This window comes from Chiloscyllium plagiosum, chromosome 38 (assembly GCF_004010195.1).
Source record: "Chiloscyllium plagiosum isolate BGI_BamShark_2017 chromosome 38, ASM401019v2, whole genome shotgun sequence".
Taxonomy (NCBI): Eukaryota; Metazoa; Chordata; class Chondrichthyes; order Orectolobiformes; family Hemiscylliidae; genus Chiloscyllium; species Chiloscyllium plagiosum.
The window spans coordinates 5,632,744-5,656,562 of record NC_057747.1 but is presented as its reverse complement, the minus strand read 5'-3'; the positions used below and the strand labels follow the sequence as shown (position 1 = coordinate 5,656,562).

The window sequence follows — 23,819 nt, the reverse complement described above, 5'->3', positions numbered from 1 at the left end:
TTGGACAATTGTTCCACTGAGATATTAAACCGAGATATCTCGGCGCTGGTGATGATTGAGGCAGTTTCTAAAAATATCAAAGCGTTTGTGGAGTAAGGGAGTTAACTTGACCTTTACTCCAATAATAGCTATAGAGTATGTGCATGAGGAGTGGTCTCAATAATGTCAAAGCACATGGACCCGGGAGCTGAGTGTAAAGGATGCGAACAGATGTGCTGTTTTACCATCTCCTGTATGTACTTAATAAGGGTTATTAATGTTCACTGACAGGCTCTCAGATCGACAAACTAGCCACGATCTTACGATAGAGACAGGGGAATTCTTCCAGTCTCCTGATTAACAATTCTCCCTCAATTACGTCATTCTCTCATTGTGGGATCACACTGTTCACTTCACCTGATGAAGGAGCAACGCTCTGAAAGCTTGTGATTTCAAATAAACCTGTTGGGCAATAATCTGGCGTAGTCTGACTTCTGACGACAAAGAGAAACTGTCTTTGAAATGATTTGGAGGTGCCGGTGTTGGACTGGGGTGTTCAAAGTTAAAAATGACACAACACCAGGTTATAGTCCAGCAGGTTTAATTGGAAACACTAGCTTTCAGACCGCTGCTCCTTCATCAGGTGTTTGTGGAGTACCTAAAGAACAAAGAAAATGTACAGCCCAGGAACAGGCCCTTCGGCCCTCCAAGCCTGAGCCAATCCAAACCTCCTGTCTAAACCTGTCGCCAATTCCTAAGCATCTGTATCCCTCTGCTCCCCATCTACTCACGCATCTCTCCAGACGCATCTTAAATGGATCTACCGTGCCTTCATCTACCACCTCTGCTGGCAATGCGTTCCAGACACCCACCACCCTCTGTGTGAAGTACTTGCCGCGTGTATGCCCCTTACACTTTTCACCTCTCACCTTGATAGCATGACCTCTCATTATTGAATCTTTCTCCCTGGGGAAAAGCTTGTCTCTATCCACCCTGTCTATACCCTTCATGATTTTGTAAACCTCAATCAGGTCCCCTCTCAATCTCCTTTTTTCTAATGAAAACAAACCTAACCTATTCAACCTCTCTTCATAGCTAGCACCTTCCATACCAGGCAACGTTCTCGTAAACCTTCTCTGCACCCTCTCCAAAGCATCCACATCCTTTTGGTAATGTGGCAACCAGAACTGTACACAGTATTCTAAATGTCGCCGAACCAATGTCTTGTACAATTTTAACATGACTTGCCAGCTCTTACACTCAATACCCCATCCAATGAAGGCAAGCATACTATATGCCTTCTTGACCACTCTATCCACCTGTGCAGCAACCTTCAGGGTACAATGGACCTGCACTCCCAGATCTCTCTGCCCATGAACTTTTCCAAAGGCTCTTCCGTTCATTGTATAATTCACTCAAGAATTAGATTTGCCTAAATGCATCGCCTCACATTTGTCTGGATTGAACTCCATCTGCCACTTTTCCGCCCAACTCTCTAGTCTATCTATATTCTCTTGTATTCTTTGACAGTCCCTTATGCTTTCTGCTACTCCACCAATCTTCGTGTCATCTGCAAACTTGCTGATCATACTAACAGTGCCCTTTTCCAGATCATTTATGTATATCACAAACAGCAGTGGCCACAACACTGACCCCTATGGACACCACTGGTCACCTTTCTCCATTTCGAGAAACTCTCTTCAACTACTACTCTCTGTCTCCTGTTGCTCAACCAGTTCTTTATCCACCTAGCGAGAACACCCTGCACACCATGTGACTTCACTTTCTCTATTAGTTTACCATGGGGAACCTTATCAAACACCTTACTAAAGTCCATGTATATGACATCAACAGCCCTTCCTTCATCGATCAGCTTGGTCACTTCCTCAAAGAACTCTATTAAGTTGGTAAGGCACGATCTCCCCTGCACAAAACCATGTTGCTTACTACTGATAAGCCCATTTATTTCTAAATATATATAGATCCTATCCATTAGTACCTTCTCCAGCAACTTTCCCACCACTGACGCCAGGCTCACTGATCTGTAGTTATCCGGAATATCCCTACTACCCTTCTTGTACAGGGAGACAACATGAGCAACCCTCCAGTCCTCCGGCACCTCACCTGTGTTTAAGGATGCCACAAAGATATCTGTCAGGGCCCCAGCTACTTCCTCTCTCACCTGGGATAGATCCCATCCAGTCTTGGGGATTTGTCCACCTTAATAACTTCTAGCATACCCAATACATCTTCCATGCTTATGTCAACTAATGATGAAGGAGCAGCGCTCTGAAAGCTAGTGCTTCCAATTAAACCTGTTGGTCTGTAACTTGGTGTTGTGTGATTTGTAACTTTGCCTTTGAAATGTTTGAGAAGGTGTACCCGAGAACTCTGTGGGAAGCTAGAGAAGTGATTGCTGGGCCTCTTGCTGAGATATTTGTATCATCAATAGTCACAGGTGAGGTGCCGGAAGACTGGAGGTTGGCTACCGTGGTTCCAATGTCTAAGGAGGGCGGTAAAGACAAGCCAGGGAACTATAGACCGGTGAGCCGGACCTGAGTGGTGGGCAAGTTGTTGGAGGGAATCCTGAGGGACAGGATGTACATGTATTTGGAAAGGCAAGAACTGATTAGGGATAGTCAAGATGACTTTGTGGGTGGCACGGTGGCACAGTGGTTAGTACTGCTGCCTCACAGCGCCAGAGACCAGGGTTCAATTCCCGCCTCAGACTGTGTGGAGTTTACACGTTTTCCCCGTGTCTGCGTGGGTTTCCTCCGGGTACTCCGGTTTCCTTCCACAGTCCAAAGATGTGCAGGTCAGGTGAATTGGCCATGCTAAAATTGACCGTAGTGTTAGGTAAGGGGTAAATGTAGGGGTATGGTGTGGTTGCGCTTCGGCGGGGCGGTGTGAACTTGTTGGGCCGAAGGGCCTGTTTCCACACTGTAAGTAATCTAATCTAATCTAAAATCATGTCTCACAAACTTGATTGAGTTTTTTGAAGAAGTAACAAAGAAGATTGATGAGGGCAGAGCAGTAGGTATGATCTATATGGACTTCAGTAAGGCGTTCGACAAGGCTCCCCATGGGAGACTGGTTAGTAAGGTTAGATCTCATGGAATACAGGGAGAACTAGCCATTTGGATACAGAACTGGCTCAAAGGGAGAGGACAGAGGGTGGTGGTGGAGGGTTGATTTTCAGACTGAAGGCCTGTGACCAGTGGAGTGCCACAAGGATCAGTGCTGGGACCTCTACTTTTTGTCATTTATATAAATGATTTGGATGTGAGCATAAGAGGTATAGTTAGTAAGTTTGCAGATGACACCAAAATTGGAGGTGGAGTGGACAACGAAGAAGGTTTCCTCAGATTACAACAGGATCTGGACCAGGTGGGCCAATGGGCTGAGAAGTAGCAGATGGAGTTTAATTCAGATAAATGCGAGGTGCTGCATTTTGGGAAAGCAAATCTTAGCAGTAATGGTAAGGTCCTAGGGAATGTTGCTGAACAAAGAGACCTTGGAGGGCAGGTTCATAGCTCCTTGAAAGTGGAGTCGCAGGTAGATAGGATAGTGAAGAAGGCATTTGGTATGCTTTCCTTTATTGGTAAGAGTATTGAGTACAGGAGTTGGGAGGTCATGTTGCGGCTGTACAGGACATTGGTTAGGCCACTGTTGCAATATTGCGTGCAATTCTGGTTTCCTTCCTATCAGAAAGATGTTGTCAAACTTGAGAGGGTTCAGAAAAGATTTACAAGGATGCTGGCAGGGTTGGAGGATTTGATCTATAGGGAGAGGCTGAACAGGCTGGGGCTGTTTTCCCTGGAGCGTCGGAGGCTGAGGGGTGACCTCATAGAGGTTAACATAATTATGAGGGGCATGGATAGGATAAATAGACAAAGTTTTTTCCCTGGGGTCAGGGAGTCCAGAACTAGAGGGCATAGTTTTAGGGTGAGAGGGGAAAGATATAAAGGAGACCTAAGGGGCAACTTTTTCATGCAGAGGGTGGTACGTGTATGGAATGAGCTACCAGAGGATGTGGTGGAGGCTGGTACAATTGGAACATTTAAGAGGCATTTGGACGGGTATATGAATAGGAAAGGTTTGGAGGGATATGGGCTGGATGCTGGCAGGTGGGACTAGATTGGGTTGGGATATCTGGTCGGCATGGACGGGTTGGACCGAAGGGTCTGTTTCCATGCTGTACATCTCTATGACTCTATGACTCTAAGTAAGAATTTGCTGGATAAACAGTCAAGGGAGTGTCATTAGCCCTAACTCTCCTGGGTAGGGCAGTAAAGATTGGCCTAAGATTCCTGTTCACTCTAGTTTCTCAGCTGTGCTGAAGAGCTGATGCTGGGATAGGCTTGACTGATTGGCCTATCAGGAGCTACCATCAATGCTAGCATGTGAATGGTCAAGAGGATGAGATCATGACAGCATTCATGATCCAGTAAGATGCCCCGCAGAGAGCTAGAGGTTAAAGAACAAGTCACAGTGGACATGGTAGGGAGAATTGAATAGATTTTTAGATATGTATAAAAAACATATATAAATCTATCAAAAGGAACACCACGAAGAGCTATCAACCACATCTGCTACTAATGTCTCCTCAACAGCCTCTGTCAATAACTGAAACAAGTTATGCAGCTGTCAAGAAGGTGATATGCTTTGAGGTGTTTCAAAAGCAATTTAAGAAGCTGTGAGGGCAGAATGGAATCCCTGGGGCAGCACACTGGCTCAGTGGTTAGCACTGCTGCCTCACAGCGCCAGGAACCCGGGTTTGATTCCATCTTCGGGTGGCTGTCTGTGAGGAGGTCACAAATTCTCCTCTTGTCTGTATGGGTTTCTTTTGGGTGCTCCAGTTTCCTCCCACAATCCAAAGGTGTGCAGGTTAGGTGAATTGGTCATGCTATAGTGTTCAGGGATGTATGGGTTAGGTGCATTAGTCAGAGGTAAATGTTGGGGAATGGGTCTGGATGGATTACTCTTCAGAGAGTCAGTGTGGACCTGTTGGGTTGAAGAACCTATTTCCACACTGTAGAGATTCTATGATATCATCAACGCAAAAGAAACTCTGCACAGTGTGGTGAGCCATGAGGTCACACAAGTACAGATACAGCATGTTCTGATCTCAATTATGATTAGATTAGATTAGATTAGATTATAGATTATATTACAGTGTGGAAACAGGCCCTTCGGCCCAAAAAGTCCACACCGACCCGCCGAAACGCAACCCACCCATACCCCTACATTTACCCCTTACCTAACACTACGGGCAATTTAGCATGGCCAATTCACCTGACCTGCACATCTTTGGACTGTGGGAGGAAAACAGAGCACCCGGAGGAAACCCACGCAGACACAGGGAGAATGTGCAAACTCCACACAGTCAGTCGCCTGAGGCGGGAATTGAACCCGGGTCTCCGGCGCTGTGAGGCAGCAGTGCTAACCGCTGTGCCACCATGCCGCCCACAGATTCTGCTGAACAGATACCAAGGACAAGTCCATGTCAGAAACTAGACACTTCATGCCTGTACCAAATTCTTCATTCCTGCAACTTAATACAAGGGGCCACACTCTGTGAGTAGTCAAAGTCATAATAGGGTCAAACTTATCCATCCGACCCTCCATTGCGAAGCTTTGTTTAAGAGGAGCATGGTACAAATTATCAGAATTATTATGTTTCCATAAGTGTGGTAAGCAAGGTTCTGGAAAGAATTCTGAGAGATAGGATTTATGACTATTGGGAGAAACATAGTTTGATTAAAGATAGTCAGCAGATAGAGGGGCAGGCTCTTTGAGAATGTGATGAGACAAGTTGACGAAGGTTGAGCAGCAGATGTGGTGTATATGGATTTCATCAAGGCATTTGATAAGGTTCTGCATTGTAGGTTCATTCAGAAAGTTAGGAGGTATGGGATACAGGAAAATTTGGCTGTCTGGATATAGAATTGGCTGGCCAAAAAAAGACAGCAAGTGGTAGTGGATGGAAAGTATTCTGCCGGGAGCCGGTGACCAGTGATGTCCTGCAGGGATTGTTCTTGGGCCTCTGCTCTTTGTAGTTTTCATAAATGACTTGGATGAAGAAGTAGATGGATGGGTTAGTAAGTTTGCAAATGACACAAACGTTGGTGGTGTTGTAGATAGTGTCAAGGGATGTTGTGGGATAAAACAAGACATTGACAGAATGCGAGCTTGGCTGAGAGTAGCAGATGGAGTTCAACCTGGATAAATGCAAAGTGATTCATTTTGAATACTGAATACAGGATTGTAGACAAGATTCCTCAGTGTAGAAGAACAGTGGGTTCTTGAGGTCTACGTACATAGATCCCTCGAATTTGCAAGCTAAATTGATAGGGTTGTTAAGAAGACGTATGGTGTTTTGGCTTTCATTAACAGGGGGTCGAGTTTAAGAGCCGCAAGGTTTTTCTGCAGCTCTAGGGTTTTAAAACCCTAGTTAGACCACACTTGCAATGCTGTGTCCAGTTCTGGTCACCTCATTATAGGAAGGCTGTAGATGTTTTAGAGAGAGTGCAGAGGAGATTTAACAGGATGCTGCCTTGATTGGAAGGCTTGTATTATGAAGAGCAGTTGAATGAGCTCGAGCTTTTCACTCTGGAGAGCAGAAGGAAGAGAGGTGACTTGATAGAGGTGTACAAGGTAATGAGAGGCATCGATAGTGGGTAGCCAGAGACTGTTTCCCAGGGCAGAAGTGGCTGCCATGAGGGGTCATAATTTTGAGGTGGTTGGAGGAAGGTATAGGGGAGATGTCAGAGGTAGGAGCTTTACACAGAGAGGGTGGGTGCATGGAATGCACTGCCAGCAGTGGTAGTAGAGTCAGAGACATTAGGGACATTAAGCGACTGCTGGACAAGCACATGGACGGCAGTAAATTGAGGGGCGTGTAGGTTAGTTTGATCTTAGATTAAGGTAAATGCTCGGCACAACATCGTGGGCCGAAGGGCCTATACTGTGCTGTACTGTGCTATATTCTAAATATGACAAGGCAAAATATAAATGTGAATGTGTTTGAACAAGATTCTGGACACTGCACTGGTTAACCCACAGAAACAGCTGGACAGACATGAAGGTGCGCCAATAACAAACACATCCTCATAATGAGCTTGAGTCCATAGCTCTCAGTCTTTACTGTACAGTAAACCCCTGAGTGTCTATGCAGCAGAGACTGGACAGTAAGTAGGTCCCCAAGGAGGCATGGATTGGTTGGACTGAAGGGTCTATTTCCTCTATGACACCGTGAATCACAAGACTGAAAGAGAGAGGAAATTCACCTTTCTCGCCAAAAATCCAGCGTTTGTGCAGACTTGTAGTGAAGAAAATTGGAGCCTGTGTGATTGACATTAGGAAATCGCTGATGGCCAGATTGATAATGAAAGTATTAGATGGACTCCGCAGACTCTTGCTTCTGTGGGGAGAGAGAGAGGGAAAGTTGTAATTTTAAATGGAACGATATCGCTTTTCAAAGCAGTCTTGTTTCTTTTTTATTGTTGATTTAGCTAAATGCAGAGGCGAGGAAAGGATGTTTGAGAGATCATAGAATTACATATCGGAGTATATGAGGGATATACAACAAAGAAACAGACCAGTCCCTGCAAGTGTTCATTCTCCACTGGAGCCTCTTTCCACCTTTATCCAACTCTAACATAACTCTCTATTTCCTTCCCCTCGTTTTCTTACACATTAGCAAAACATTCCTACTTTTCCATTCTGTCCCTTCAGAAATAAAACCTTGTGCTTCATTTAGGAGCAAATTACTGCAGATACTGGAATCTGTACTAAAAACAAAAAATGCCGGTGATCACAGTGGGACAGGCAGCACTCATGGAAAGAAAGCAAGCTAACCTTTTGAGTCTAGATGACTCTTCAAGTGTGGAGGGGGCAGCATTTATGAAATAGTGGAGGTGAGAATAGCAGAACAAAGGTGTGTCTAACTGCCAGACTAGAAAGGACAGACACTCCCACTGGGGTGGGGGGAGGGGACAGAGGACATGGTGACAGAGAATGTAACAAGTAAAGATAAAAGAAACGGAAGGAATGGCAGTTGGTTCATAATTTGAAAGTGTTGAACTCAATATCAAGTCCAGAAGATTGTAAAGTGCCCAGCCTGAATTTGAGACGCTGTTCCTCCAGTTTGCCTGGTGATTCACTGGAACACTACAGCACGCCGAGGACACGTAGACATGCGAGCAGGGCACTTTTTCTGACAACTCCAACAGAATGCCACCACCAAAGTCATCTTCCCATTGCTCACCGTCTGCATTTCACAGGGATCGTTCCCTCCAGGCCACCCTAATCCATTCATCAACCACTAACACAAACCCCTGTCCCAAGGCACCTTCCCACGTAACCGATGAAGGTGCAAAACCTGCACTTTCATCTTCTCCCTGCTCACTATCCAAGGGCCTCCACACCAATTAAATCCACATTGTGGGAAAGTCCATGCATGGTCAACACATTCCCATGGCAATTGAGGGCATCATCCTGTTGGCGTTGGACAAGAAGGCTGTTTGGGCATGGAGTCAGACAAGTAGGACCAGTGTGGCATTGCTTATAGGATCCTGGGTGCTTTGTTTAACTGCACTCAGTGAGTGATTGATAGACCTGTCATTGGGGCTGAGGAGGCCCATTGAAAACCAGGCCCCTGCCCATACATTGCCCACCCCGGTCCCTCACATTGCCCACCCTCTGACCTCTTTCCATCCATCTTCACCTGTTTCATTTTGATTGGAGATAGCTTAAGACTATGGGGTAGACTGAGACTAAGAGAAATTTCTTCACCCAGCGAGCGGGGAGCCTATGGAATTCTGTGCCATAAAAAGCGATTGTGGCCAAAACATTGAATATTTGCAAGAAAGTGTTAGATATTGTTCTTACAGATGAAAGGATCAAAGGGTATGGGGAGAAAGCAGCAACAAGGTACTGAGTTGGACGATCAGCCAGGATCATACTGAAAATGATGGAGCAGGCTCAAATGGGCCAAATGGTCTCCTCCTGTTTCTATTTTTTATGTTTCCTGGAATCCAGTCATGATGCAACCTCTGACTGGCCGGCAATTCTTGTAGATAAGACTTCCGTCTGCATAGTCTTTGTTCCTGGGAAGATCCATCATTGTCCAGCCAAAAACCTGAATGGCACTTCATTTTTGGGGGCCTTCCTTAAATGAGATGCCACAGGAGCCTCACTGGTTCTGCCACTGGTGGGCAACACCCTCATCACTCCTATATAAATGCCACCCATAATTTTTTGAGATCATCCAGGAAAGGGAAAATCCCACTTGTGGACCAAGGACTCTGGTGGGCTGAATGGCCTGTTCCTGTGTTGTACGGTATTACTGTATTGTACTGGGGAAATTGCGAGTGCATAACGGAACATGAGGCCTGCAGGAGGTGCGCGCTTGTACCTGCAAAATGCATAGATGACCAGGAAATTGCCCACCATGCCAGTGACGCCCACTGCTAGAATTACTGCCCCGATTGTGTAGTGGGCATGATCTGGTACATTCACTGTAGGAAAGGTGCGATGGTAATTGGCATCAGTCACCGACTCCTCCTGTAATTGGAGAAAGAAAGAATGAATCATGCAGACACCACCCCCAAAATATAGAGAGCTCAAGACTCTGATGGAGGAAAGTCCGGGCAAACAGGGAATTCCTTACAGACATCATCTAAATGTACAAAGGTGATTCTACATCTTCAGTCTATAACTTGCCATTTTCTATTTTAAGTCAATTTTTAAAAAAATTCTCTTTTGCAAGTAAATTCATCACAAAAGAACCCAGCCGCTGGGTTTATATTTTTCTCTTTTATAGTTCTTTTTAAACATACTTTAGTACTTCAATGTTACCTTGCTAGTTGAAGTGCAGACAGATATTGTAAACCTTATTTTAATGCTAGTATGCCTTACAGCAGATATTGAGGTCTCAATGTGGCAGAGGCCAATAGAGGAGTGCAGCCGGGGAGCTTAAAAAAGAATACAAGAGATAGTATTGCTGGATAGAATAAAGAAAAACCCATGGGGGTTTCTAAAATAAGAGCAAGGGAAATACCTGGAAAGAATAAAAGCCATTAGTGACCTTTGAGGTAATATGTGTGGGAGCCCAGAGGACATGGGCACAGTTCTTAGTGAATGCTTTGTGATAGTCTTCACATTGGAAAAGGCCAACACAGGTATAGATCTCAGGGTGGAATAGTAGAAGAAATAAACATAGCAAGAGAGGAAGTTTGTCCAGCAATAGCCTCCTTGATCTTACATTCTATGCCTCAGCTAATAAAGACATATAGTCCAAATATCTTTGAACCAATGTAGAGACTTGATGGAGTCTATAAGACTATGAAGGGCATAGATAGGTGGAATAGAAGAGACATTTTCATCAGTAGAGGGATCAATGACCAAGGGCATAGATTTAAGGCAAGAGGGAGAAGTTTAAGAGGAGGTGAGAAACCTTTTGAACCAGAATTCAATGGAAGTCTGAAACTCACTGCCTGAAAGAGTGATTGAATCAGAAACTCTTGTAACACTTAAGCAACATTTAGATGTTCACTTATTTGCCATAGCCCCCAGGATCTCCGCCAAAAGCTGAAAAAAATGGGATTAGTGTAGTTAGATCTTTGCTGACTAGTGAGTAACAATGGGCTGAATGGCCTCATTCTGTGAACGTCTTTGAGTGTATGAATATGGATTTTTATCGAAAAAATTACCACCCACAGTCTCTTAGTTAATTGGATGTTCAGCATCACATTTACTGAAATGAACTGACTATAGTAGTAGTCAAGATTTGATACGATGTAGATCGGTCTCTGAGACAAGTAGTGATAGCACTGTGACCTCAATGGTTATCTGTTAATATTCTATAGTCAGGGGTTGGAGTCTTGCCAGCTCAGAACATGCTGTTCTGCAGCCTTATCATCTACAGTGTGACAATAAACACAGATGAATATTTACTAAGATATCTAGTTTCAGCTTGTATTAATATCATCTGAACATAATCAAGCAATTATATGCTTCAATATTCATTTAATTGTCAGAAATACATTTTAGAGGGAACAGTTGATAGTTAAAGCGCGTATAGGAAGTTGAAATTGGTTCAGAACTCTACAGTATTGTTTGTGTGTCAAGCCAACTTGTTTGTTCTAATACAGCAGTTAAACACTCTAACACTAAGTGTGTGCCCCCCTTGTGCTGCAGCACAAGTAAATACAACCTTCCTGGAAAAATGGTGACAAACTGAGTCACAACATAGTCAAGGATTTTGGAGCGAAAAACAAGGTTGGAGGTGGGATGGCAGTTTGCAGGGGTAAGAGAGAAACTGGTGAGTTTTGGTGGATTTGGATGACAATGGCAAGTTTGTAAAGGAGGAAGACACTATCAGAGGAGTGGAAACTTTTAATAAAATCTACCAGTCTGGGAGTCAGCAAGGGAAGGTTGGTCGATCAGCGCTATACAGGCTGAGAGTCAAGGGAGTAGGTTGTGGGTCTCATGAAAAAGATGAGCTCTGAGAGGGCATGATGAGATAGTAGAAAACAATTGGCAAAAGCTCTGAATGCAGGAATAAAATGGGGAGGTAGCTTTGGGTCAGTGAGCTAGGGGAAGGGAAATTAAATGAAAAAAATAGCTGAACAGATGGTCTCACTCATTGTAATAAAGAAATCTATGGGTTCTGGAGTGAGGGCATTGCTGAAGAAATGAGTATTATTGTGGCATCCTTGAAAGATTCAAGGGTGATGGACAGTTTTGACAGAAGTGAATAGGGCCTAACAATGCTTTCTTCCTACTTTATTGTTTTGTGGGATGTGAGTGTCGTTGGCAAGGACAACATTTGTTGACTTCCCTAAGTGCCCTTAAACTGAATGCCTTGACTGACCATTTTAGAGAGCAGTTAAGAGTCAATCACATCGTTGTGGGTCTGGAATCACACGTAAGTCAGACCAGGTAAAGATGGCAGATTTCCTTCCTTAAAGGACGAGAGTAAACCAGATAGGTTTCCACGAAAATGATTATTCATTTTTACTGAGGCTAGCTTTTAATTTCAGAATTTACTGCACTTTAATTCCAGAATAGCATGGGCGGCACGGTGGCACAGTGGTTAGCACTGCTGCCTCACAGCGCCAGAGACCCGGGTTCAATTCCCGCCTCAGGTGACTGACTGTGTGGAGTTTACACATTCTCCCGTGTCTGCGTGGGTTTCCTTCGGGTGCTCCGGTTTCTTCCCACATTCCCAGAATGGGTCTGGGTGGGTGCACTTCGGTGGGTCGGTGTGGACTTGTTGGGCCAAAGGGCCTGTTTCCACACTGTAAAGTAATCTAATCTAATCACCAGCTGCTGTGGTGGGATTTGAAGCCCTTGTCCCAGAGCATTGGCCTGGGCCTCTGAGTTTTGACTGCATTGAGATTACCATTACACCACTGTCTTCAAAGTGACAAGTTAATTGGTGTTCTGTATCAGGTTAGGATGTCTCTGTGGTAATTCTGACATTCAGTGGCCAGAGTATGGGTTGAAAGCACATGTAACTGTTCCTGCCACTTTTAGAACATAAGAACATGAGCACATGAGAACCAGGAATAGGAGCAGGCAATTCACTCCTTCGTACCTGCTCCACCATTTGATATGATCATGGCTGATTTTATTTTTGCCTCAACTCCATTTTCTTGCCCGCTCCCCATAATCTTGGGTTAGTGAATTCAACAGATTCATGACCCTTTTTAGGGAAGTAATTTCTCTTCATCTGTTTAAATCTGCTGCCCCCTTTTAAAAACATCATTCTAGATTGCCCCATGTGAGGAAACTTCCTCTCTGGTCTACTTTGTCATCCCCCTTCACCATCTTATATATCTCAGTTAGATCTTCTCTCACTCTTGTAAACTCCAGAGAGCATAAACTTAAACTGCTCAATCTCTCTCCAGAAGACAAGCCCCTCAACTCTCAAATCAAGTGAATCTTCTATGTATTGCCTCCAAAGCAACTACAAGAATTGGATCTGATACCCAAGGTGTGATCTCACTCATGCCTTGTACAGTTGCAGCAATACTTCCCTATTTTTATATTCTATTCCTTGTGCACTAAACGCCAAAATTCTATATGTCCTCATCATTACCTGCTGTACCTGCACATTCGTTTTCTGTGATTCATGCATGAAGACACCAGATCCCTCTGCACTGAAGCATTCTGAGGTTTCTCTCAGTTTAATTAACAAGTTGTCTTTCTATTCTTCTCACGAAAATGGATAACCTCACACCTACCCATGTTAAACTCCATCTGCCAAGTTAAGTCCTATACCTATCCAAATCCACTTGTGAATTTCCTATTTCTTCATTTCAACTTATTTTCCCACCTATTTTAGTGTCATCTGTAGATTTGGCTACAGTACCTTCTATCCTTACAGCAGGAAGAGTTATTGGGTTCTGGGCCTCCATGACTGAATCACTCCAATAAAATGTCATCTCAAAGTTTGTGAGAAGATTTGTAGCTCGGGTGCTCATTGTTGTGGTTCTGCTCGCCGAGCTGGCAATTTGTGTTGCAGACGTTTCGTTCCCTGTCTAGGTGACATCCTCAGTGCTTGGGAGCCTCCTGTGAAGCGCTTCTGTGATCTTTCCTCCGGCATTTGTAGTGGGACAGGGGACGAAATGTCTGCAACACAAATTCCCAACTCGACGAACAGAACCACAACAAAATGTCTTGGCCTTGTTGAATTCGTGAATGAAACTTGATGTGACTGTCTTCATAACCGTCTTCATTCTTCATGATACCTCTACAGCCTTTTTACAGTTACCCTAGCTCCACCTTCTTTCTCCAACTCCTCTCCTGCCCTTCCTTCTATCTGGGACTGCTTTCACCTGATTCAACCCCGACTGATCCAATTCTAGCCAGTGAGTTTCCTGCAATGGCTTCTTTTTCTGCTCTGCCAAGTAACAAGGCCGTGTTATTCCTCAACTACATACAACCTCTTAGTGACATTTTCATAAAGCATTGGATTCCAAACCCAGCCCTGCCTTGCTGCTATTTTTCGCGAATCTTCCCACTGCTGCAGGCTTGTCACACAGACTGTACAACATCGGTTTTGGATGGGTCTTAATCTCCTCCGATGAAACACTCAGCAGGTAGAGCCTGGGGACTTTGTTTCTGCCACAAACTGCATCCCGCACGGCGATCTTGATCTCCCTCCCTGACCCCTGCTTAATACTGACCTGAACTTGTTTTACTGGGTCCCAAGCTGTCTTATCACCAGGACCATCGATCTCAATATTGTCAGTCACCCATCTCAGACCCTTCTTCAGTTCACCTACTGCTGAAACTCTCATGCATGCTTTCACCACAGCAACAAAATGCTGCATTCGTACAGTGTCTTTAATAGAGCAAAAAATCCCACAGCACGTCAGACAATAGTTGCCAAATAAAATATGACACAGAGTCTTGGCCCAGTGACATTAAGGGTAGTTGGTTCAGGTTTTAAGGAGGAAAGACACTTGTGCCAGGAGACCCAGGTTTGAATCCCATCTGACCTGGAGTGTGTCATAACATGTCTGAGCAGGTTGATTAAAATAATTAAAGAGTGATGTAAGGGTTCATATGGCACAGTGGGTGGTATCCAGACCTCTGAGCCAGTCCTAGGCAGTGCATTAAAGCTAGAATAAAAGAAATTTATGATCCACAATGGGCTATAATTGCTGCGAGTTTAGACAGGATCTACAGATAAAATCCTGATGGAATGGGTATGAGAAGTTGCATGTTCTACCCCTGCTGCTGTTTCTGAAGTTCTTTAAGAACTAAATCATAGAATTTTGGATGGCCATGTCATGTCTGTATCTACTCTTTGAAAATACCATTTAAGTTAGTCCCACACCCAGTTTGTTCTGAATCAATCCTGTTCAAATACACTGCCCTTTAAAAGATCTTGTGGAATTTGATTACAACTGCACTGGGGTTAACCATAACCCTATCAGATTGTGAATTCCAGATGATGACAATCCTGTGTGTGGAAACATTCTCACATCGACTCCAGTTAGTTTGTTATTTTTTTAAAATCTATGATCTCTAGTTACCAATACAACTGGCAGAGCAAACAATTTCTTCCTAATTAATCTAACAGGCCCTTATGGTTTTGAATCCTGCAATGGGTTCTCCTCATAACCACTGCAGTCCTATCATCCAGTTAATACCTCACCTGAGACCGCTCTAAGGCTTTGGCATCAGTTCTAAAGTGTGGTGCCAGAATTGTGAACAATATTCCAGCAGAGGCCTTAATAGTGATTCATAAAAGATTACTACACTTTCTAGTTTTTGTGTCCAGTGGCTCTATTTACAAAGTCGAGCATTCTTTCTTAACTGCCTTCTCAACTTTCTCTGCAATCTGTAAAGAATTTATTAATAAACACCCCACTCAAAGTAGCATTGTTTACTTTGGACTTGCCTCCCCATGTTATTTCTCCCGAAGTTCATTACTTCAAAGCTGTCTGCACTAAACCATTAAACTACGTTTGCCTCTTGTCTGCCCATTTCACCAAAACATGACAGTGCAGAGTGTGGTACACCAACCCCGTACAAATACATTTCCATGCCGTTCAAAACAGTACCAAATCACAGGGGAGAGTCCGTAGCGTGGGGACAGTGTCAAGCTTCAGATGGACAGGAGTACGTTTGTCTGGAAGCTGACCGCATGCCTGAGCCACCTTGAGTGCACGCAAAGTGTTGGAACCGAGTGCCTCAGCCGTCAGGTTTTGGATGGCTCAGGACACGAATCGGAGGTGGATCGACACCCTCACGGCTGATTGTGCTGGCATTATCCATTCAGTGTGTCCCTGACTCTTGTCAGCCCTGCATCCCGTGCTTTCTCCTCCCTGGCCCAGAGCAAACCATACCCAAGGAGGAATCTGTTTTTGAACAGCAGCTCCCTGACGAAAAACGCCACTTTCATAGAGGGTGAGCTTCAGCGTGAGCCACCCAAGTCCCAGACTGTGATCAGGTCCAGCTAGAAGAAAGGCAATTCCTGGAAGAAGACCAGCTGTGCCTAGGAGGAGCTGCTGCTGAGTGAGGCCTAGAGCCTGCGGCCTTGGTTGCTACAACCTGCCTGTCTGGAAGGGCTTATGCCTGGGACTCTCTGTTGCTGCTGCTGCTTTTGGAAGCCTGTGGCCTACTTCTGTCCTTGGTCAGTGCCTGGAAGACTGGAGTTTGGAGTCTGTGCACATCTTCCCAGCTGGTGTTTGAGAGGATTGATTCCTGGAGTCTGGGCTTTTTCTTCAGTCAGGGGATTCAGCTCTGGAATTTTGCAGCTTGGGACCTGTAGGTGATTGTGGTTGGAGCCTGGCCCTCTACTTATTCTTTCTTTCCTGACTGTGGTCTACACAATCACCATGTGCTGCCAGTGTCAGCTGTCTTTGGGCATTGGGGACTGTTGTTTGGAATCCATGGGTCCCAGGTCAGAACACAGCACCTTGAGGGCTGGTGGGGCCTAACAAGACTGTTTCTGTTTCCTTTTTCTGTGATTTGTGTGAGAGATGGTGGTGATGCCCCTGGTGGAGGGAGGGGTGCAGGGTGTGGGAAGCAATAGCGGTCACCTACAGTCCAAAAGAAGCAGCAACCGAGAGTCCGAGGCATGAGCCCCTCCAGACAGTTAGGTTGTAGCAACCAAGGCCCCAGGCTCTAGGCCTCACTCAGCAGTAGCTCCTCCTAGGCACAGCAGCTGTTCCCACTTCACTCTCCAATCTCCAACAGATGCAGCAGCAGGGTACCACTTCCCAATCCACTACCCTCTACAAGGAGCAACCCTCTATCACCACTCCCTGTCTCTCACCTTGAAGCCAATTTTGTATCCAATTGGCTCTATTCCCCAGATCCCATGTGATCTAATCTTACTACCATGCCGAACCTTGTTAAACACTTTGCTGATATCCATATAGACAATGTCTACCACTCTGCCTTCATCAATCTTCTTTGTCACCTCTTCAAAAAACTTAATCAAGTTAGCAGACACCATTTCCCTCACACAAAGCCATGCTGTGTATCTCTAATCAGTCCTTGCCTTTTCAAATGTATGTAAATCCTATCTCTCCAAATCTCCTCCAACAACTTACCCACCACTGATGTCAGGCTCACTGATCTGTAGTTCCTTGGCTTTTCCTTACCACCCTTGTTCAATAATGGCCAGTCTTCTGGCACCTTACCGTGGATGGTTGTTGATGATACAAATATCTCAGCAAGGGGCCCAGCAATCACTTCCTAGCTTCTCACAAAGTTCTGAGACAGGTGCTGGGGATTTATCTACCTCAATGCGTTTTAAAACCTCCAACACCTCCTCTTCTATTATATGGACACTTTTCAAGACATCACTATTTATTTCCCCTAGCTTCCATGTCCTTCTCCACAGTAAACACTGATGCAAAATATTTGTTTTGTATCTCACCCATCTCCTGTCCTTCAACACATAGATGGCCTCATTGATCTTTAAGAGGCCCTATCCTCTCCCTAGTTACTTAAGTATACTCCCACAGCCCTTACACTCCTCTACGGATTCACTCAATCCCAGCTGTCTATACCTGACTTCAAACCTTTCATGGTGTTTGCACTGTCCCAATTCTAACCTCTTCTGCCTCTGTTTGGCTGATGTTGGCATCAATGACTAATATCTATATTATGCCAAATTCATATGGGTAAAAAGAAACCCAGGGTCTGACTTGCAGAGATGGCACTCTTGATAATAAAATGATCTCAGGCTAGGTCTTGAAGATTTCAAGTGATGGATCTGTGACTATTTCCTTCACCACCATTTGTCAAGATGGATTGTCCTTGAAAAGAAAGATTTTTGATACTTTGCCTTGGAAACAATGGTCTTTGTAGATTGTGTAGAGGATTACCTCATGTTTGGAACAATTTGAAGTCATAAAAGATGTTGCATAGATATTTATTTTGGAAGAAAAATGCAACCCATAATAAACTTCCAATCCAGTCGCTGTGACTCAGCACCTTGAATCAGTACTCTTTTCACAACTGGGACTGAATCAGAGGCGAGAATGCAAGCAACTGAACAAAGTGCACAGAAATCACACCTTTCTATGAGTTTGCATGGGCTAATAAGCCTTTGTGGTGAAAAATCTGTCATGTTGAATTAAGATTAAGGTTCTTGGTCTGGGAATTTAAAGTCTAAATAACCGAGACTAAATAACTTACACACAAGATTGGAATTAGCTGTTAAATTTAAAAAATGAATACAAAGAGCAGACAAATTCACAATGGAAAGCAGATGTTAAATAGATGTAGAAATAAAAATAAACAAATACAATTCAGGCCTGAACTCAAATAAAGGTCATAAATGGGAATATGAAAATGCAAAGAATGTTTGTTCAGGCTATTGAAGCTCCTCCCTCTCCAGGGTGCAATTACAAGATCCCGAGGAGGGTGAATTCACCCTCCCCAATAGAGCTACGAAGAGTAGACACTTCTTCGAAGAAGCTCGTCTGCTCAAGTCCCATCAGAAACACATGTACGTTTGTAAAGTGAAGCACCATGCCTCTGAAACAAACATGTTGGAGCATGCGCTTTTTCTGCTATTTTGTGCTCCTGGCAGGGGGAAATTATAGCGGTTGTGGGGTCTCAAAAATAACATCTGGATTGAGGCCCAGTCATTACTACTTCGGGATCTTCTGCATCCCCCAACCCCGCAGGGGCCATGTTGCCTTTTACTCACTCGACAAAAAAGCTTGGCTGAAATGTTACTCAAGATGATCATGTAGACATGCGCAGCGGCCTTGGCAAGGCTAGTCAGCGGCCCCAACAGTCACTACGTTAAAGATGTATAGGAAGCAAACACCATAACAAGCATCGTCATACTAAGACTGACCCTTCATTGAAATCCATCACTCTAAAACTGCAAATCTCCCACTGAAAACTGTCTTTTTTTAATATTGTAAGCCTCACATTGAAACTTGTCTCTCTGATATGTAATTCTCCCAATTAAAAACTCATCTCTCTAAAAGGTACGTCTGCCATTGTAATATAATAATTCTAATAGTGTAATCCTCACATTGAAAACCATTGCTCTGTTACTGAATTCTCCCACTGAACTTATTTCTGAAATCCTGTAACTGTTCCACTGAAACTTCACTCACTAATACTGTAACACTCTCATTTAAACTTGACACTTTTTAATACTTTAACTGTCTCACTATAATCTGTCTCTCTAAAACTATCGCTCGTCCATTGAAATGCCTGGGGGCGGTGCGGTGGCTCAGTGGTTAGCACTGCTGCTTCACAGCATCGGGAACCTGGGTTCAATTCCTGCCTCGGGCAACTGTCTGTGTGGAGTTTGCACATTCCCCCTGTTTCTGTGTGGGTTTCCTCCGGGTGCTCCGGTTTCCTCCCACAGTCAGGTGAATTGGCCATGCTAAATTGCCCATTATGTTAGGTGCATTAGTCAGGGGTGAATGTAGGGGAATGGGTCTGGGTGGGTTGCTCTTCAGAGTATCGGTGTGGACTTGTTGGGCTGAAGGGGCTGTTTCCACACTGTAGGGAATCTACAGTGTAGGTGGGTGGCACGGTGGCACAGTGGTTAGCACTGCTGCCTCACAGCGCCAGAGACCCGGGTTCAATTCCTGCCTCAGGCGACTCTCTGTGTGGAGTTTGCACATCCTCCCCGTGTCTGCGTGGGTTTCCTCCAGGTGCTCCGGTTTCCTCCCACAGTCATAAAGATGTGCGGGTCAGGTGAATTGGCCATGCTAAATTGCCCATAGTGTTAGGTGCAGGGATAAATGTAGGGGTATGGGTGGGTTGTGCTTCGGCGGGTCGGTGTGGACTTGTTGGGCCGAAGGGCCTGTTTCCACACTGTAGTGTAATGTTATCTAATCTAATCTAATCTAATACTGTAATGAACACAGAGAATGCTGAGAAACTCAGCAGGTCCGGCAACATCTGTGGAGAGAGAAACTGAGTTAACGTTTCGAGTCAGGTCTGACCTTTCTTCAGGGCTAATACTGTGGTTGCTCTCCTTTTAAAACCCATGACTGTAATGCTGTTACTTTTCCAACTGTCATTCTAATACTTCCTAAACTTGTCTTTCTAATACAGAAAATCTGCCATTAAAAGCTGTTTCTGCAACTGTCCTATTGAAACTTGTCTCTCCAAGACTGTAACTATTCTTAGAAATATCTGCTTCTCCAATTCTTTACAGATAGTTCTGCTATAAAGCGTGTTTCTAAAACACGGGTTGACTTCAATGCGTTTGAAGCATTTAGATGTTGTTTACAGAAGGTGAGCTTTCCTTACCTATATTGGCTATAATGCGATTCCAACTCCATTAGTTAAAATGGCGCTGATATTTATAACACTAGGTCACGGGGTGGGGCTATAGCATTATATCAGGCCTGACTGTATTGTAATTGCACCAATGAAACCTTCTCTTTAATGTTGCAGCTCTCCGACTATCACCCTTCTTTCCCACAGTGCAACTCTCTGTAACTCTCCAATTATCATTCAGAACTCATTCACCGAAGTCTATTGCTACTACTGTAACTCTCACATTGAAATCCATCTCTCAGGTACTGACTCTACCACTGAAAACACTCTAATAATGTAAATTTCTTGTTACACCACATATCTCTATTACTGCAATTCTCCCTTTAAAACCAATCTCTCTAATACTGTAACAGTCCTGCTTAACCCCGTTTGATGAAGAATTCAACTCTCCCAGTGAAACCCGTCCCTGTAACATTCATTGAGACTGGTCGTTCTAATACTGTTACCAGTGAATCCGAACTCACTAATCTGTAACTGTCTTGTTCAAATCAATCTCTTTCACACTGTAATAAACAGAAAGACTGGCGGAAGCAGGAATTCTGAAATAAAAACACAAAGAGCTGGAGAAGCCCAGCAGGTTTGGTAGTTTGTCTGGCAAGAGAAGCAGAATTTGCATTTTTGAGCTGAGTTCTAAGGATCTTTGGACTCGAAACGTTAACTCAAATTCTCCACAGCTGCTGCCAGATCTCCTGAGTTTCCCCTATTTTGCTTTGGTTTTTTTTTCCCTAATACTGTAAACCTCCCAGTGAAACCAGCCTCTCTAACATTGTAAACTCTCCCACTGAAACCAGCCTAATACTCTAACACACACTGAAATCAGCCTCATTAATACTGTAAAGTCTCCCACTGAAACCAGCCTCTCTAATAATGTAAACTCTCTGACTGAAACCAACCTCTCTAATACTGTAAACTCTCCCACTGAAACCAGCCTAATACTGTACCTCTCGCACTGAAACCAGCCTAATACTCTAACACACACTGAAATCAGCCTCATTAATACTGTAAAGTCTCCCACTGAAACCAGCCTCTCTAATAATGTAAACTCTCCGACTGAAACCAACCTCTCTAATACTGTAAACTCTCCCACTGAAACCAGCCTCTCCAATTCTGTTCCTCTCGCACTGAAACCAGCCTCTCTAATACTGTACCTCTCGCACTGAAACCAGCCTCTCTAATACTATACCTCTTGCACTGAAACTAGCCTCACTAATACTGTAAACTCTCCCACTGAAACCAGCCTAATACTGTAAACTCTCCTACTGAAACCAGCCTCTCTAATACTGTAAACTCTCCCAATGAACTAACCTCTCCAGTATTGTAAACTCTCCCACTGAAACCAGCCTCTCCAATTCTGTGAACTCTCCCACTGAAAGCAATCCAGTACTGTAAACTCTCCCACTGAAACCAGCCTCTCTAATACTGTAAACTCTCACACTCAACCCCATACTGTAAACTCTCCCACTGAAGCCAACCTCTCTAAAACTGTAACTCTCCCACTGAAACCAGCCTCTCGAATTCTGTAAACTCTCCCACTGAAAGCAATCTCTCCAAGTAAAGAGTAAACTCTCCAACTGAAAGCAGCTTCTCTAATATTGTAAACTCTCTCACTCAACCCCATACTGTAACTCTCCCACTGAAAACAGCCACTCCAATATTGCAATGCTCCCACTGAAACCAGCCTCTCTAATACTGTAACTCTCCCACTGAAAACAGACTAATACTGAAGACACTCCCACTGAAACCAGCTTCTCTAATACTGTAACTCTCCCACTGAAACCAGCCTTTGTAATACTGTAACTCTCCCACTGAAACCAGTGTAAACTCGCCAACTGACACCAACATAGTACTGTAACACTCCCACCGAAACCAGCCTCTCTAATACTGTAAACCTCCCACTGAAACCAAACTAATACTGTAACTCTCCCACTGAAACCAGCCTCTCTAATACTGTAAACTCTCTCACTGAAACCAGCCTGTCTAATGCTGTAACTCTCTGTAATACTGCAACTCTCCCACTGACACCAGCCTTTCAAATACTGTAACTCTCCCACTGAAACCAGCCCCTCTAATACGGTAAACTCTCCCACAGAAACCAGCTTCTTTAATACTGTAACTCTCCCACTGAAACCAACCTAATACTGTACATCTCCCATTGAAACCAGCCTCTCTAATACTGTAACTCTCCCACTGAAAACAGCCTCTGTAATACTGCAACTCTCCCACTGACACCAGCCTCTCTAATACTGTAACTCTCCCACTGAAACCAGCCTCTCTAATACTGTAAACTCTCCCACAGAAACCAGCTTCTCTAATACTGTAACTCTCCCACTGAAACCAACCTAATACTGTACATCTCCCACTGAAACCAGCCTCTCTAATACTGTAAACTCTCACACTGAAACCAGCCACTCCAACACTGTAAACTCTCCAACTGAAACCAGCCTGTCAAATACTGTAACTCTCCCACTGAACCCAGCCTCTCTAATACTGTAACTCTCCCACTGAAACCAGCCTCTCCAATGTTGTAACTCTCCCACTGAAACCAGCCTCTCTAATACTGCAACTCTCCCACTGAAACCAGCCTCTCGAATACTGTAACTCTCCCACTGAAACCAGCCTCTCCAATGTTGTAACTCTCCCACTGACACCAGCCTCTCTAATACTGTAAACCCTCCCACTGAAACCAGTCTAAGACTGTAAACTCACCAATTGAAACCAGCCTAATACTGCAACTCTCCCACTGAAACCAGTTTCTCTAATACTGTAAACTCTCCCACTGAAAACAGCCTTTTTAATACTGTAACTCTCCCGTTGAAACCAGCCTGTCTAATACCATAACTCTCCCACTGAAACCAGCCTCTCTAATACTGTCTCTCTTACTGAAATCAACCAACACTGCAACTTCTCCAAATGTGTAAGCTCACACAATGAAACGTGCCTCTCTAATACTGTAACTCTCCCACTGAAACCAGCCTAATACTGTAACTCTCCCACTGAAACCAGGCAACACTGCTACCTCTCCAACTGTGTAAGTTCTCCCACTGAATCCAACCGCCCCTCTAATACGGTAAACTCTCCCACAGAAACCAGCTTCTTTAATACTGTAACTCTCCCACTGAAACCAACCTAATACTGTACATCTCCCATTGAAACCAGCCTCTCTAATACTGTAACTCTCCCACTGAAAACAGCCTCTGTAATACTGCAACTCTCCCACTGACACCAGTCTCTCTAATACTGTAACTCTCCCACTGAAACCAGCCTCTCTAATACTGTAAACTCCCCCAGTGAAACCAGCCTCTCCAATTCTGTAACTCTCCCACTGAAACCAGCCTCGCTAATACTATAACTCTCCCACTGAAACCAGCCTCTTCAGTACTGCAAACTCTTCCACTGAAACCAGACTAATACTGTAACTCTCCCACTGAAACCAGCCTAACACTGTACATCTCCCACTGAAACCAGCCTCTCCAATACTGTAACTCTCCCACTGAAACCAACCTAATACTATAACTCTCCCACTGAAACCAGCCTCTCTAATACTG

General features: G+C 44.3%; 1 protein-coding gene across 4 annotated transcripts in view; it reads right to left on the bottom strand.

The window, feature by feature from the left end:
• The window catches only part of opn4a (opsin 4a (melanopsin)), a 72,229-nt gene that overhangs the window by 44,820 nt on the left and 3,590 nt on the right, over positions 1–23,819 (bottom strand). For 3 of the 4 annotated variants that reach the window (XM_043678709.1, XM_043678707.1, XM_043678708.1), the window contains exons 2-3: positions 9,398–9,546; positions 7,269–7,402 (exon numbers count right to left, since the gene is read on the bottom strand). In XM_043678709.1, coding sequence (XP_043534644.1) covers positions 7,269–7,402; positions 9,398–9,546 — 283 coding nt within the window. Of the gene's footprint in view, positions 1–7,268; positions 7,403–9,397; positions 9,547–14,177; positions 14,252–23,819 lie in introns of those variants that run through there. The other variant, XM_043678710.1, reaches the window with a different exon arrangement.